At 35.9% G+C, this 14,956-nt stretch overlaps 1 protein-coding gene across 1 annotated transcript; it reads left to right on the top strand.

Annotated features, from left to right (window-relative positions):
• Positions 1 to 461: 461 nt before the first annotated feature.
• LOC106096186 (cyclin-dependent kinase 12) lies at positions 462 to 6,544 on the top strand. The gene is made up of 6 exons (XM_013263799.2): positions 462 to 1,107; positions 1,269 to 2,423; positions 2,477 to 2,909; positions 3,007 to 4,169; positions 4,227 to 4,700; positions 4,895 to 6,544. Exons 1-6 carry the CDS (start codon positions 683 to 685, stop codon positions 5,034 to 5,036), a joined length of 3,792 nt encoding a protein of 1,263 aa, XP_013119253.2. The 5' UTR covers positions 462 to 682; the 3' UTR covers positions 5,037 to 6,544.
• The last annotated feature ends 8,412 nt before the right edge of the window (positions 6,545 to 14,956 follow it).

Genomic DNA, 14,956 nt, shown 5'->3' with positions numbered 1-14,956 from the left:
GAATTCTTGTGTGAAGCTAAAAATACGTTTCGAGATAGACAAACAGGCTACAAGTTTTGTGAATACCGGTGATGGCCTCTGAAATATGTGCAAGGCAACATCGAAGCATCATAAACTAAGCATAGAAAATTGGCCACAATTTCATCTGCTTCTTGTATAGACACCTCGAAAATTTCAAATAAAATTGCAACAAAATGTTAATAATTGATACAAGCTTTATAAAACTATCGTATTCTTAAACGCGAGGATAAAATTATATTTTCACATGGAAACTTTGAATAAAGTATTCATTATTAAATATTTTACCACGTTTCGAGAGGAAATTCGTTTTAAGGCGTATCATCGCAAACTTCATCCAAAAAAATAAGTCGAACGTCGTCGCCTTCATTTTAGCGAAATTAAATACATTTCTGTCAATGTCATATAGATTGACAAACTTGTTATTCATTCGCAGTGAGTGAAATTCGTAACATCGGAACACACGAAAAATATTAAATTCATTTAATCGTCGGATTACTGGCACTGTAAGAAAAAACAATTTAGCAATTTTTAGTGTAAATTTCGTTGGAAAGGTTGTCGAGAATCTCCCTGGTGAAGATTTCACAACATCACTTGTTAAAAATTTTTGAGAAAGTGCGAAAGTGATTTATTCTAAACATTTTAAAAAGTGAAGCAATACGCAATGAGTTCTGAAAATGAAATTGATGGCGACAGTGACTCCCATCAGAAAAAGCACAAAAAAGTAAAAAAGAGAAAAATGCGAAGGACACATGAAAAACTCAATACGGAAAGTAAAAGCAACAGCTTACGCCGCAATTCGACGTCCAGTTGCCACACTGCTGGCGAAGAAGGGAAATCTAGCCAAAAGGCAAATAAGGGTGCATCGAACATAGTAGAATACTCAGATGTCAGTTCGACCGATTTCTCTGATCCAGAGGCAGGTGAAATTGATTCGGACAAATCACTGATCATGTGTGAAGGATCTGGTGGTGGTGCCATTGGTAAAAAACGGCAAAATGAGAGCACTGGAAAAGTAACTAGGTTACCTTCGCAAAGGCCAGATTTACGATCAGATGTTAACATAAGCAGCGATGAAGAAAGCTACAGGTAATATAGAACATTTTAGAAATCCTTAAAAAATTGATATATAACTCGTTTTTGAAAATCGTGGAATCGCCCTAAACTTGCACACAACATACATTTTTTAAAATATATATTTGTAGACACAAATATTTGTGGAGCTTTTAACACAAGACTTTTATTTTTAGGAACAAAAGGAAGGAGAGTTTTGAAAGCTTGTCAAAACTTTCACCAAACCATGTGCGAAGAATTATTCTCGGATCTCCGATTAACACCGCGACTAAAATAAGTGTTTGTGAACAGCATAATTCAACCAAGGAGCTCGAGAAAAACGAAAAACAAATCGACCTCTGTGAAATAAGTGATCGTAGATCATCCTGCCTGTCAAGTCCATCGGTAGTACTTTTACCAGAAAAAAATCCAGCTGAAGAATCTGATTGGGATGTTGGTTTAGAGCAGTACCTATCGAGCGGAACTATTGATACTGACGAGCTGGAAGCTGAAATGAAACGTCAGAAAAGGAAAAAGAGTAAGAAGGACAAAAAACACAAGCGCAGCCGAAAATCCAAAAAACGTAAGAAAAAGAGAGCTAAATCTTTTTCGAGCATTGAGTCAATATCGGATAACGAATTGGATGATGTTCTTGATTCAACTGTCGCTCTAAGACACTATACGCCACCTCCTATAAATGCTGCTTCAGTAAAAAGTCCTTCAGATCCCACATATACCCCTGCAAAGCAACGCAGTCCACGATCGACAGATACACCTCCACCAGTTCGATCTGGAAGCAGCAATAGCTACTACTCGGAATCAGCAAACCTTGTTACAGCTGCAGTCGTAAACTCGTCAACGACAAATGTAAGCAACATTGTTGGATTGCAGGTAACTGTGGCCAATCGGATCAGCAGTTCGCGCCATCGCACTCCAACTCGCTCTTCTGGTACCAAGAACCGATTCCCCAGTGCTCATTCCCCTCATACACCACCACTTTATGCAAACTCTGGCTCAGTTACGAACCGCGACGTACGTAGTGCTCGTTACGTTGTGAGTCCCAAAGACGACCATCGTCATCATCATCATCACCACGGAAGGGATAACTCGGGCAATGCGGGAAGTATTCACTACCATCAGCGACAGTCTGTATCCATTAATTCGGAAGGCCACAAATACAAAGAAACTGATCGTTACTATCATCACCAACCTTCCACACCTCCACATAAAAAACGAAAAATACACGAAGGGCGCACATCGACTTCATATTATGACCAAAGCCATCACAAGACAAGTAATTCCCGCAGTAAGCGAACAAACGAATATGAAAGATACAGTCGGCGTTACACAAGGTTTGTATTTTGTTCAGTTTGATTTATACAAAATTACACTAAATACTTTACAGAAGTCCAAGTTTGTCAGTTGTTAAGTCCAGATCGTCTCCGGTGCAATCTTCTACGTACCGTGGAAACTCCTATAAGTACAAATACCCAACATCCCCGTCACCTGTGCGTTCTAAATCATCGAAGCGTGGGGAGCGCTATACTTCACGTTCACGTTCCCCTAAACCTTCCAGATATGCTGAATCTCCTGTAACTTCCCCTGCTAGTGGACCCCATAACTATTACCGGTCTCGTCGCTCTTCATCGCGATACCGCAGATCTCGGTCAAGTCATTCTCCGGCAAGTTTATCGAGAAGCCGATCCCGATCAAAATCACCACCCAGTACACCGCGTGATTTGAAGCAGAAACGTATAGATTATAGTAAAAAAATAAGCGAAACTAGTCTTTTTGCTGAGTTGGTGAAAGACAAACATAAGCGTCAAAAGGCTCTTCAGGTAGGAATACGAATTAGAACACGAAGCACCACCTTTATTGTGAGAATTTGGCTTTATATTCGCAATAACGTTTGTTTTATTAATTTCATAATTTCAGGAAATAATTGAAAAACAAGAAGAAAACAGTAACAGTAATGGCACTCTTGTAATTAATGACAATAGTTCATCCATGGACAGTAATTTAACAAAATCATTAATTAACGAAGCATCAGGAGTAGATGATTGTTCTACATTGAACGCGATAATTGGGCCAGTTCAGAATGTGGGTGCAAGTTTGCCAAGCAATGGAGTGAAAAAGGCTGCAGTTGACATAAATAACATTCCAATGCCACTATTAAACAGTCCCAATGGCGCCGATGAAACTGATAGAACGTTAATTCAACCAAAGGAACTAGAAATAGCCACAAAAATTAACAAACCCAAAAGTCTAACTGCACTACCGATGCCACCAGGAATGACGGCGGCGGATTTGGCCATAGCTTCGACTCCATCACCGCCCCATAATCAGCAAACTCCATCGATAAAACCTCCGCCGGTATCGAGAAAACCCACATCCACTCCTACGAATATTTTAACTACCAATAAAAGTTTGCTTAATTTGCCAATGCCGCCGATGGTACCAGGAGGGGAAGATCTCAGCGGTGATGACGAACTTATAAACAGCCCTGAAGATTTTGATAATGTTTCTAACAGCACAAGCATCCAGGTAGGAAAGTTAGAAAAAGCAGCAAAAAGTACGAATGACGCAAAACGTAAGCGTCCCATTATCCTTAATCGGAGAGACTCCAGAAACAATGTTCGCGATTGGGGCGAACGTTGTGTAGATGTTTTCGAAATGATTGCCCAAATTGGAGAAGGTACATATGGCCAAGTCTACAAAGCCCGCGACCATCATACAAATGAAATGGTTGCTCTTAAGAAAGTTCGTATGGACCACGAAAAGGAAGGTTTTCCCATAACTGCTGTACGCGAAATAAAAATTCTTCGACAGTTGAATCACCCCAAAATAGTGAACTTGCACGAAGTTGTAACCGATAAACAGGATGCACTGGAATTTCGCAAAGATAAGGGTTCTTTCTATTTGGTATTTGAGTACATGGACCACGACTTGATGGGTTTATTAGAGTCTGGAATGGTTGAGTTTAATGATGAAAATAATGCTAGTATCATGAAGCAGCTGCTGGACGGTCTTAACTACTGCCACAAAAAAAACTTTCTGCATCGTGACATAAAGTGTTCCAACATATTAATGAACAATAAGTAAGTTAAGCTCTTTGTAGTATAGAAATCACTTAATACCAAAGCCTTCCATCTTAGGGGTCAGGTGAAACTTGCAGATTTTGGTTTGTCACGATTGTACAACGCAGAAGATCGCGATCGACCTTATACCAATAAGGTTATTACTCTATGGTACCGTCCTCCTGAACTTTTACTTGGTGAGGAGCGTTACGGCCCAGCTATCGATGTGTGGTCTTGTGGATGTATCCTGGGTGAATTGTTCCTCAAAAGACCACTTTTCCAAGGCAACTACGAAATGGCGCTGTTAGAAAATATTTCCAAAGTTTGTGGATCTCCTGTTCCTGCTGTTTGGCCCAATGTCATAAAATTGCCCCTTTTTCATACATTGAGACAAAAGAGAACCTATAGAAGACGATTAAGGGAAGATTTTGAATTCATGCCCGCCCCAGCTCTGGATTTGCTAGATAGAATGCTAGAACTGGATCCCGAAAAACGCGTGACAGCGGAGGATGCCCTCAAATCTCAATGGTTAAAGAATGTGAAGCCTGAAGAGTATGTTGCGTGATTAATTAATACAATGTTAGCAAGTAGTATTTCACCATGGTTTGGAAGTTACATATTCGATACCTATGTTTAGTGCGACTTAATTTCACTCTTTAATGCTTATTGTAGATTTCTTTTTTTCTTTCTTATTTTAACTATTATTGGAAGAGAATTTTTTCGCTAATATGCTTCATTCTTTTAAGGATGCCTGTTCCAACTTTGCCTACATGGCAAGACTGTCACGAGATGTGGACAAAAAAACGCAGAAAGCAACACCAGCAGCAGCAGCAACAACAACAACAACACCAAACTGGATTACACCCTCCTACTGTAGCGGATGCTTAGCAGCATGATCATTTTATTAATACTGAACTTATAGCAAGTTCTCCGATCTGATTTTTTGGACGAGAGGGCTAAAGGTACAATTTCTAATATGGCGATAGACGCGTTCTGCAATTACTCTGTACATTAAACTAATTAAAAACCATGTAGCTTTTAGATGGAACATAGTTTTCCTTATATTGATTAACATTGAGTGTATTATTGGCAAGTTAATCCGAATTTTCTTTTGAATAAATCATTCGGATAGACGTTTGAAAAACAACTTTTCTATTGAAACAAAGCAATAGCATCCAGAATAGAGATCAAATTGGGCTTTCCTTATCTCCACTGTCACTGGCTTATATCTGGTTCAAATAGCTACAACCATTCCGATACTCAATTGTCGTATTTGTTTTGTTGCTATTGCTATTGCTCTTTTCATAAATGTTGCAAATATCTGAAAACACTTTCTTAACTTAATTTGCCATCGTTTCAATAATCTTTCTGATAGACTAAAAGAGTTATTCGACTTTGTAATTAGTAGAGTTTCTTCACTTTAATTTATTAAAAATGGGCATTCATAATTGCCACGAAAATTTAATTAATGTAATTTTAATTTGCTCTTTTATCAGCCTAAAATACAAAATATTTTGTATATGTATGTATTTACAGCCTTTTCTAATCTAATCAACAAATAATTATAAAGTATCATCTTCCCAAAATTTGTCATTATTCATTACTACAACCACCTGCGTTTTCAAGGCATGCTGCTAAAAACTTGAACTGAGATTTCACATCCAAAGAGAGGTAGTGCGTTACATTGTAACAAGGTCGTGGGTTATATCGCAATTGTTTGGGTTGTATAGTTTAACTCGCAAAAGCAGGTCCCGTTTGCAAGTAATGATTTCAAAAACTAAATTTTGATACCTGGTTAATGTCTCTATAAAAATTATTCTTACCTCAGAATATTGTTTCTAGAGAATGTATTAACAAAATTGGCATTTTTATCGCTATTGTTAAGTTTGCTTCACAATATAAAGAAAAAATAAAAATTATCATCGATATTATTAATGAGAAAACAGAAAGTCCCCTGAATATTTCATTGATATAGATATGTATTGCAGCAAATGTTTTGCAACATGCAACTTGTATACCCATCATTTATCCATGTAATAGAACCACTATAGAATAGTTTACATATAAGATTTAGATAATTTTTACGACAAATTGTCACATTATAATATTAAATCCGTTTCATTCTAAATGAAATAAGATGATTTCCGTACAGACCCTATCAAAGAAGCCGTCATGTAATTAATGTATTATTTAATAAATATATCGACATTGTAACTATTAAAGAGCTAAACTAAATTCTAAGCAATTAATGTATGAATTATGTGTACTAGCCAACAAAGATATGTTTATATAATTGCTGCATTATATATGGCGCTGTGTATTGGGTGAGACTAAAGACTAAATACTATCGATATATCGCTTATAAATACACAATAATAAATCATGGTTCGATTAAATTGCATTTATTTTAATTATTTTCAACTTCACAAGGTTTGTGTTATTTAAGTCAAGATTTTGCTCCTACCCATAAGTATGGTCTGATATCACAATGGAATAAGATCGTCACAGCGGTTTAAATGTTTTCTTTTGTTAACATATCATTTGAATAGTGCAATTCCTATATTGTTTTTTTTTTTTTGTAAGAAATTCAATCAAATACTTTGTGGTTTTATAGATCAATGCGTTAATTTCGACATTTATCATATGTTGTTAGGACTTATCCTCTATTTGTATTCAAACCAACTAATGTTCACATCCGCACTCAGTATTAAAGCAAGAGCCGGTGCCACCCGGCCTCTCACTGAGACTCTCCGCTGTTTGTCCGTGACTGCAGTTGCAGCTACTCCGTAAGCTGTGGACGCGCCGGGTAGCTCCCAGCTAAGCTTCTCGAAGAACACTACACAGACTGAAGTTCATAGTTCCAGCCTGTGTGATGCTCATAATTATCCCGTGCCGGGACACACAGCAGATGATATATAGCAGTGATGGCCGCACTAAAACAGTTTTTTTTATGGGGCAGTAAATCCCGACCAATCAACCAAGTGCAAAATAACAACAATGCTATGTAAAATAACAGCAATGCGTCGACCGAACGAAGGCACACGAGTTACACTACCGTGTACTTCTAACCTTTTTTTCGTTTTAATGGTAAATTTGATCAGCTGGGCTTATGACTTTACCTTCTAATAATTGTACCAAGCGTTGTGCTTTGTTTTTGAGCGTTGCCTCACAGACCCACAATATTTTGTTGTTGGGCATCTACCTGTAAATGAATATATCTTGCATAAAAGCAACACGGTTTTAAAAAAGTGGTCTCGCGCGTACCGCTGTAAACAGCCGGCAAGGTCTGACGGTGTTAAGATGTCAAATTTTTGTTTGCATTCTCTTTGTTGTTATCTTCTTTATCGCATATTCTCTGCTGATGTACGCACATGTATACACACACGCACACACATTTCTTTGTGTGTGTTGGTAAAACGTCGATCAGCTTGATGACAACATGGCGGATTGCACATATGATTTGTGCTTGTTGTACAAATGAGACCACCATTAATTGTTTTGTCTTGATAGGTTGGTTTATATTGTGTGAATTACACAACAAATGCACGCACGCATCTGACGGAACAAGTTAACCAACTTATTTATCTGCACTTATTTATTTATTTCATTTCATGCAATGCGAAGCCATCAGGCCTATAAATAATCACACTATGCATAAGACGTACTTTTTCTAACATAAGTTAAAAAACTACTCAATTAAAAATAAAAAACTTAAAAACTTAGAAAATGGAAAAAATGTTTAACCTATTTAACACTTACTAAATCTAGATAAAACTATATAACAAATAAAAAACAAATTACTAAAAATTATAAGCAGTAACTGATAAAAAAAAAATCATACTCAAAAAAGATCAAAGTAATAAATTAAAAAAATGATTAAAGCATAATAAAAAAAAAGTAATACTTAAACCAACTTTCAACTTTGAACGCGTTTCAGGGCGTAAAACAAATGATTTGAATATGTTTCCATTTAAAAATAGTTTTGCAGTCCGTAAATTAAAGAAATTATTTTATGATTTTAATATTAAACCTCATAATTAACGATTTCCATTTAAATTAACTTTGGAAATCAGATAAACAAGCTGAAACACAATAAAAAAGTAATACTTAAACCAACTTTCACCTTTGAACTTTCAACTTTGAACGCGTTTCAGGGCGTAAAACAAATGATTTGAATAACAAATGATATTCAAAAATAGTTTTGCATTCCGTAAATTAGAGAAATTCTTTTATGATTTTAATATTAAACCTCATAATTAACGATTTCCATTTAGATTAACTTTGGAAATCACATAAACAAGCTGATTTTTACAAATTTGTGTAAAGGAAAAAGCGCATGGCGATGAAACTGAGTTGCGGGGAACCAGTTCGTTAGCATTTAATTACACTTGCAATTTATTGAGGCGAAATTTTTATTGGCGCAGCGACATGTCCCTGGTATTTTGCTCAAAATACTGAGTACCACTTCTGCGGAATGTGTTCGCATTTTCTTCGACACCATTTTTTATAACGCGTTTTGACCGTTGTTCGGGAGAAAAGACGAAGTCAGTACTAGGCTTTAGATTGAATGGTGACATACAGGGGGATTTAAAATGGTGGTCTCACGTGAACACCTGTTAACAGCCGGTCAGATTTCACGGTATTAAGGGGTCAGATTTTTATTTGCGCATCATCCTTCGCCGCAGCTGGCCCTGCGCAAAAAATGGGGAATTAAAATTTATGCTCTGAAATCTGAAGCTATCTGCATAAGAAATGCTTCATGTCCAAGAAATGTTTTCCTTAAAAGCAAATTGCTTCAGCTTTCACTGGAGTTCGTTTATATTCCATTCAAGACCACAATTCAATCTGGTATGGGCATTAATCTCAACAAATTGATGAAATTTTATCCACATACGAGAGCCACTCTACAAAAAGCGAAAAAAAATTTGGTCTTATTCTTATTCCAAATATTTAAGGTTGGCCACTTTAAGTGAAATAATTTCATAAATCGGTTTTCTTTAATTTTTTAAATTGGAAGCTTTGGTGATTTTGGCGATTAAAACCGCTATTTTGGTAAAATACACCTGGCAGCATTGGTAACTGTCAAATAAACATAAGTTTCATTAATTATTATAAAATAATAGCTGAATGGTATTTATTTAAAAAAGCATGTTTCTCACCTAAGATTCAATGGTTTTCATATTGAGATGACTGTTGCTGTAGTTCAACATTAGCAGCGAAGCATTGCTATTGCCACAAAATCCATAGCTGAAGTCGAGCAAATGACCCAGAATTCCGAAGCATGCAGAGAGTATCGTACACATTAGCAAAGGTAATTGGGGTTTTAAATTAATACTTTCCAAATTTTTATTTTAATATTTTGTGCATAGGAGTCCACTGAAATTGGTAAAATGGTCCAGTAAAATGGGCTTTACTACGACAGAGAATACCAAGTGACTGACTGTGTGTGTGTGTGTGTATTATAGTTAAGATCCATAACACACACAAACAGCGAAAAATGGCGCGAACTAGTTACGTATACAAAATCAGAGTTGCACGAATCACTGATTTTGACAGATAGTGCACTCAATATTTTATTGTTGGGCAGCTGCCACTACCTGTAAATGAATATATCTTGGCTGTAAGCAAAAATTTCGCTTGAGGTGCATACTCAGCTTCAAACTAAACTATTGCTGCATAATGCCTTGTCTACATTGACTCGTTTTGCTTTTGTCGTTTTGAAAAACATTTCGACCTTTCACACTGCACAGAAAAAATATAGACCTAAATTTTACCGATTAAACATGGTATTGGCTTATAAAAAAAATTTCAAAGTTGTTAATTGCTTTAATTATTTTTGATATTGAAATCCGATTTTTTTATACCATGGCAAGTGGTTGGTAAAGAAAGCATACGTTGAACCATGGCGAAACTGTTGAAGGTGGTCTCATTTGTACAACAACCACAAATCATATGGTGCAATCTGCCATGTTGTCATCAAGCTGATCGTACTTTTGCCAACACACGCAAAGAAATCTGTGTGCGTGTGTGTGCATGAACAGAGAATATGCGAGAAAGAAGATAACAACAAAAAGAATGCAAACAAAAATCTGTCATCCTAAAACCGTTAAACCTGGCCAGCTGTTCGCGTGAGACAATCTTTTAAATCCGCCTTGAACATATTTTTAATTGTACGAATTAAAGTGTTATTTAATAATACAAATTGTGAGTATATATTTTTGGTTCTGTTGTTTCCTCTTTCACACGTATGTAGTGCGAATGAGCCAAATATATGTCTAGTTTCTATCATAGACAGACACTTAGTCTCGTGTCTAGACAAAAATATCAAGAAAAATAGAAAGTGTGGTTTTTATTTATCTCTTAATAAAATAAAAAAATTTATTAAATAATAATTGTTAATTAAAAACAATTTATTTTAAAAAGTGTTATGCTGAAATAGTGTAAAGCAGAAGAAATTAAAATGTGAACAAATGAAATAGGTACATTCCAAACGAAACAAATTTGAGGACATAGAAAAGGTAGACGTGGTATTTATAAGTATTATTTTATTTTAATGTGTTATAGAGACTATTTAGCTTGGAAAACGACGCTGATGACGGAGGATAAAAAAAAACAGTATTCCTTAAAATGCTAAGATTGGTATATATTACGATTCACTATAATACGTGTATACATTATTTTGTTCATTATACTTTTAACAGACGTTAAACACGACAAGAAAGAGAGAGGCTCATAAAGGAAAGCCAATTTGTTCTTCTTCTTTGGACGAGTTGGAAGAGCAACTCAGCTAACACTTGGATTCTCAAGCTACAAAAACAAATTCGCTAATTGGAGAGACCCCAAATTTAGTGAAGATGACGACTATGGCATAAATAAATGGATTGCAGACTTTGAGACAATCACTACCATTAAAGGGTGCACACAGGAGGAAAATTCATATTCGCTAGGCCGATGAATTTAAACAGCGCAAGCCTGTATTTGCGATTGATTTCAGCAGATTCATGGAACGACATGAAGGACAAATTTTGTGCCGAGTTCAACAAAATCCGAGCCTGAGAGACATTTAAAGAATAAGAAGTCCGAGAGCATTCACCGCTTTCTTTTCTCTATGTAGGATATTTGCTCAGAATGCGAGCATTACTGATTTCCGTAAATGAAGATTTAATGGATGATTGTGCTATGGATGATTTGTCAGAGGAATTTAGAAGGACATGTAGTATCGATATGAGTGATGATATAAGGGCTGACGTGGATTTGATTCCAGGCCTGGCCAGGTGTACTATATTCGGGTTTCGCGTTGAAACTCCATATAAAAAACCAAATGGAAAAATCTGCCGAAATGTGTTCGTTTCGTCATAACTTGTTTTTTTATCTAGGGAAAATGTACATTTCACGACGCCCAAAAAGGGCACAACCACAGTCACTGTGCAACAAGTAATTTTCTTACGCAAAATAAACGCAATAGCCAAACTTCTAATTGTAACTGAGTGTTTGCTAGTGTTAGTGATGTTTTACATGGGTGAAAAAAATAAAGTGTTTGTGGATGCATAAATAAGAAAGTGTTTTTTAAATAAAGCAACTCAATCAATCTGTACGAAATAATAAGTTTTGTGAAAGAATGTGTTGTGCTTTTGGTCCTTCAATTACAACAATAATATTTGGATAAAAGTGGAAGATGCTGACAAAGGCTTTTGGAAAGTTTTGCTTATTAAACTTATAACTGTGAAATACTACAAAATCTAATAACTTTTACAAATAAATTCTGCATTTGCCTCTTTTTAAATTGTTTTGTGTCTCATTATTTATTAATTACGAAGGAGTGGTTTTGGTTGCAAAAACAAAAACATACATGAATTTCAGTGCAACCCACACACTCAAATTTGTGTGTACACATGCACGTAAGCAGCTGATTAATTGTTTAATGTTAATTAATTTCTGTGTGTAAATGGCAACACTTTGGCCCAGGATTCACTGAATAAGGTTAAGACAAGCGACATCAGATTTTTTTAATTTTTGACAGTACTTGGCAACTTGAACATTTTCGGGAAATTTTTCCACAAAAGGGAACGTAGCACCAGCCTTTAGGGTTAATTATTTCCTGCCCGTTATTGAGGATTGTCTGGAAATTTGGAAGGATAGACGTACTTCACGGTAATGAATTTGAATCCTGGCTTTACCTGGTGCAGATGGCAGGAGCAAATGCAAATTTTGCCCATGAACATTTCACTAAGGAAGAGGGACAAAAGATTCGGTGGAATACACTTCGAATTCCTGCGACTACCTTTTGGATTGAAGAATGGTCTAGCCATTTTCCAACGGATTGTTAGTGTGATTTCTAAAGACCTCTTCGAAAGGAATAAAGTGGTGATATACATATACAGATACGCTTGAAGAACACAAGGATTTGCTGCGACTGGTGTTAACTAGGTTAGCGAAAATGGGCTGAAATTGAAATTCCAAAAATGTAAGAGTATTTGGGATACTCGGTTTCGGCGGTCGGTATAAGACCATTGGAGGGCCTCATACGAGCCATAACTTCTTATACGGTACCGGAAGCTACGAGGCAGGTGAAGGCGTTTGTAGGGCTGTGCTCGTAATTTGGGAAATTCGTGAGGGAATTCTCACTAACAGCAAGACCGCTTCGCAATTTCACGAAGGAAGGCGTTTCGTTTGAGTTTTCTGAAGAGTGCAGAAAGGCTTTTGATGAATAGCGAAGACATTTGATATCCGGACCGGTCTTGTCTATTCATAACCCAAGATGGGAGACGGAGTCACACTGCGACTCTAGTGCGAGGGGGTTTGGATCAATTCTTCTGCAGAGACAGGAAGATGGAGCATTTCATCCCGTAGCCTATTTATCGAAGAGGAATACAGACGATGAATCACGTTACTAAAGTTTCGAATTAGAAACACAGCGATAGTCTATTCCCTGAAAAGGGTATGGATTTATTTGGAAGGTATTTCTTTTCGTGTCGTTACGGATTATCAATGCCAAGTACTGATAATAATTAAAAAAAAAGTATGTCGGCTGATCGCTTGACTTAACCTTATTCAGTGAATCTTAGGTCCAACTCTGGATTCACTGAATATAAAAAAAGGAAGCGGTATATATTGATGAAGTGTTCGTTACGCTATAACATGTTTTTTCATCTAGGGAAAATTTACATTTCACAATGCCCAAAAAGAGCTAAGTATTTGTTAGCGTTAGTGAACTTGCTCACATGTATTTACTCGTGATGAAAACAATTTAGTATTTGTGGATGCATAAATAAGAAAGAATTTGTATATAAATAAATTTACTTCTAAAATAAATAAAAAAATGTTTCTTTCATAGCAATCTAACGATTGCGAATAATAGGGTTATGCTTTTGGTATTGCAGTTACAACAACAATATTTTGAAACAAGTGGAAGATGGTGGCAAAGGCTATTGGAAAGTTGTGCTTATTTAACTTGGGAGGCGCCTATGACGCTGAACGCCTGGGTTCGAATCCTGGCAAGACCATCAGAAAAATATTCAGCGGTGGTATTTCCCTCCTAATGTTGGCAACGTTTGTGATGTACTATGCCATGTAAATTTTGATGACAACTGTACAGGATGACATAATATTGTTTTAAAAATTTTTGGAGATCTGGAATGGACTTCGTACAAGCGAATGCCGCCTCAAAGAGGAGGTAAATACCTTAATTTTAATAAGTTGGTTTTTTATCATCTCTGTTTTGTGCAAAAATGGCCCGCCTTTTTGACGAAGTATTTTTCTATGTCAACAATATATTAATTTTTCATATTAAAGCTGAGTATGCACCTCTAGCAAAATTTTCGGTTGTAGCCAAGACATTTATGTCGCCACTGAAATATAGTTTGTAGAAAATAAGGTGCCGACAAACATCGATTCATATTTTTGGCCGAATTTCAATAATTTTTGGCTTATAAATTAAATATGTGCTGTAACTAACCGTTTCCAATTGCAAATAACTTTATTTCATGTTGCATGGAGCTATTAAAACATACATTTTCATTCATAGTTGCAAGAAAAAATTCAACAAAGCCTATTATTTCACCCTGTTTTGCAAAGAAAATTTTGAAGGCGATAAGTTGTAAAACTAGGTTTATTTCTAAAACCAATTTGACATTTCAATTTGCGGCATTTGCCACTCAAGGTAGTTTCGCTGGGGGTTGATTTTTATTGTTGTGTTAATGACGCAAGCTCCTAATTGTACCATGGGCACCGGTAACGAAAATTTCGTTTAGGATATGTAAATGCATTTTTTATGGTAACGAAAATTTCGACACAGGTGCATACTGCGCTTAATAAAATAAGTTTCCACTCTGAAACCAATTTTTACAAAATTTTATTAAAGATTTCATTGAAATTTTGTGTTAGGGTAGGTGCTCTATTTGGCTTTTCACGTGAACAACTGTCAAACTCCGTATAAAAAAACGTATAAGCTAAAAATTTGTGGAATAAATAATTGCCTTTTTACGCTAATACAAAATATTGCATGTAATTACACAGAAAAATAAAACACATTAATTTTTTCTGTGTGCCGTCTATGTACATACATATTAAAGTGATTCGTAATAAATACCAATGTTAGCATTTTGCGCACAATTAAACGAAATCTAGATCCGCATAAAGGAATACTCCATTTGTTATATTCCGTCTTCAGCGCCAATATAGGATAATATTTAAATGGATCATATTAAAATGAAATAATATTTTAAATCCTCGTATTTCTTCTTCCATGTCCTCAAATTTGTTTCGTTTGGAATGTATTTATTTCGTTCACATCCTAATTTTTTCTGCTT

Source organism: Stomoxys calcitrans, chromosome 1 (assembly GCF_963082655.1).
Source record: "Stomoxys calcitrans chromosome 1, idStoCalc2.1, whole genome shotgun sequence".
Taxonomy (NCBI): Eukaryota; Metazoa; Arthropoda; class Insecta; order Diptera; family Muscidae; genus Stomoxys; species Stomoxys calcitrans.
Note: the sequence above shows the minus strand (reverse complement) of the source record. Positions and strands in the feature narration are given on the sequence as shown.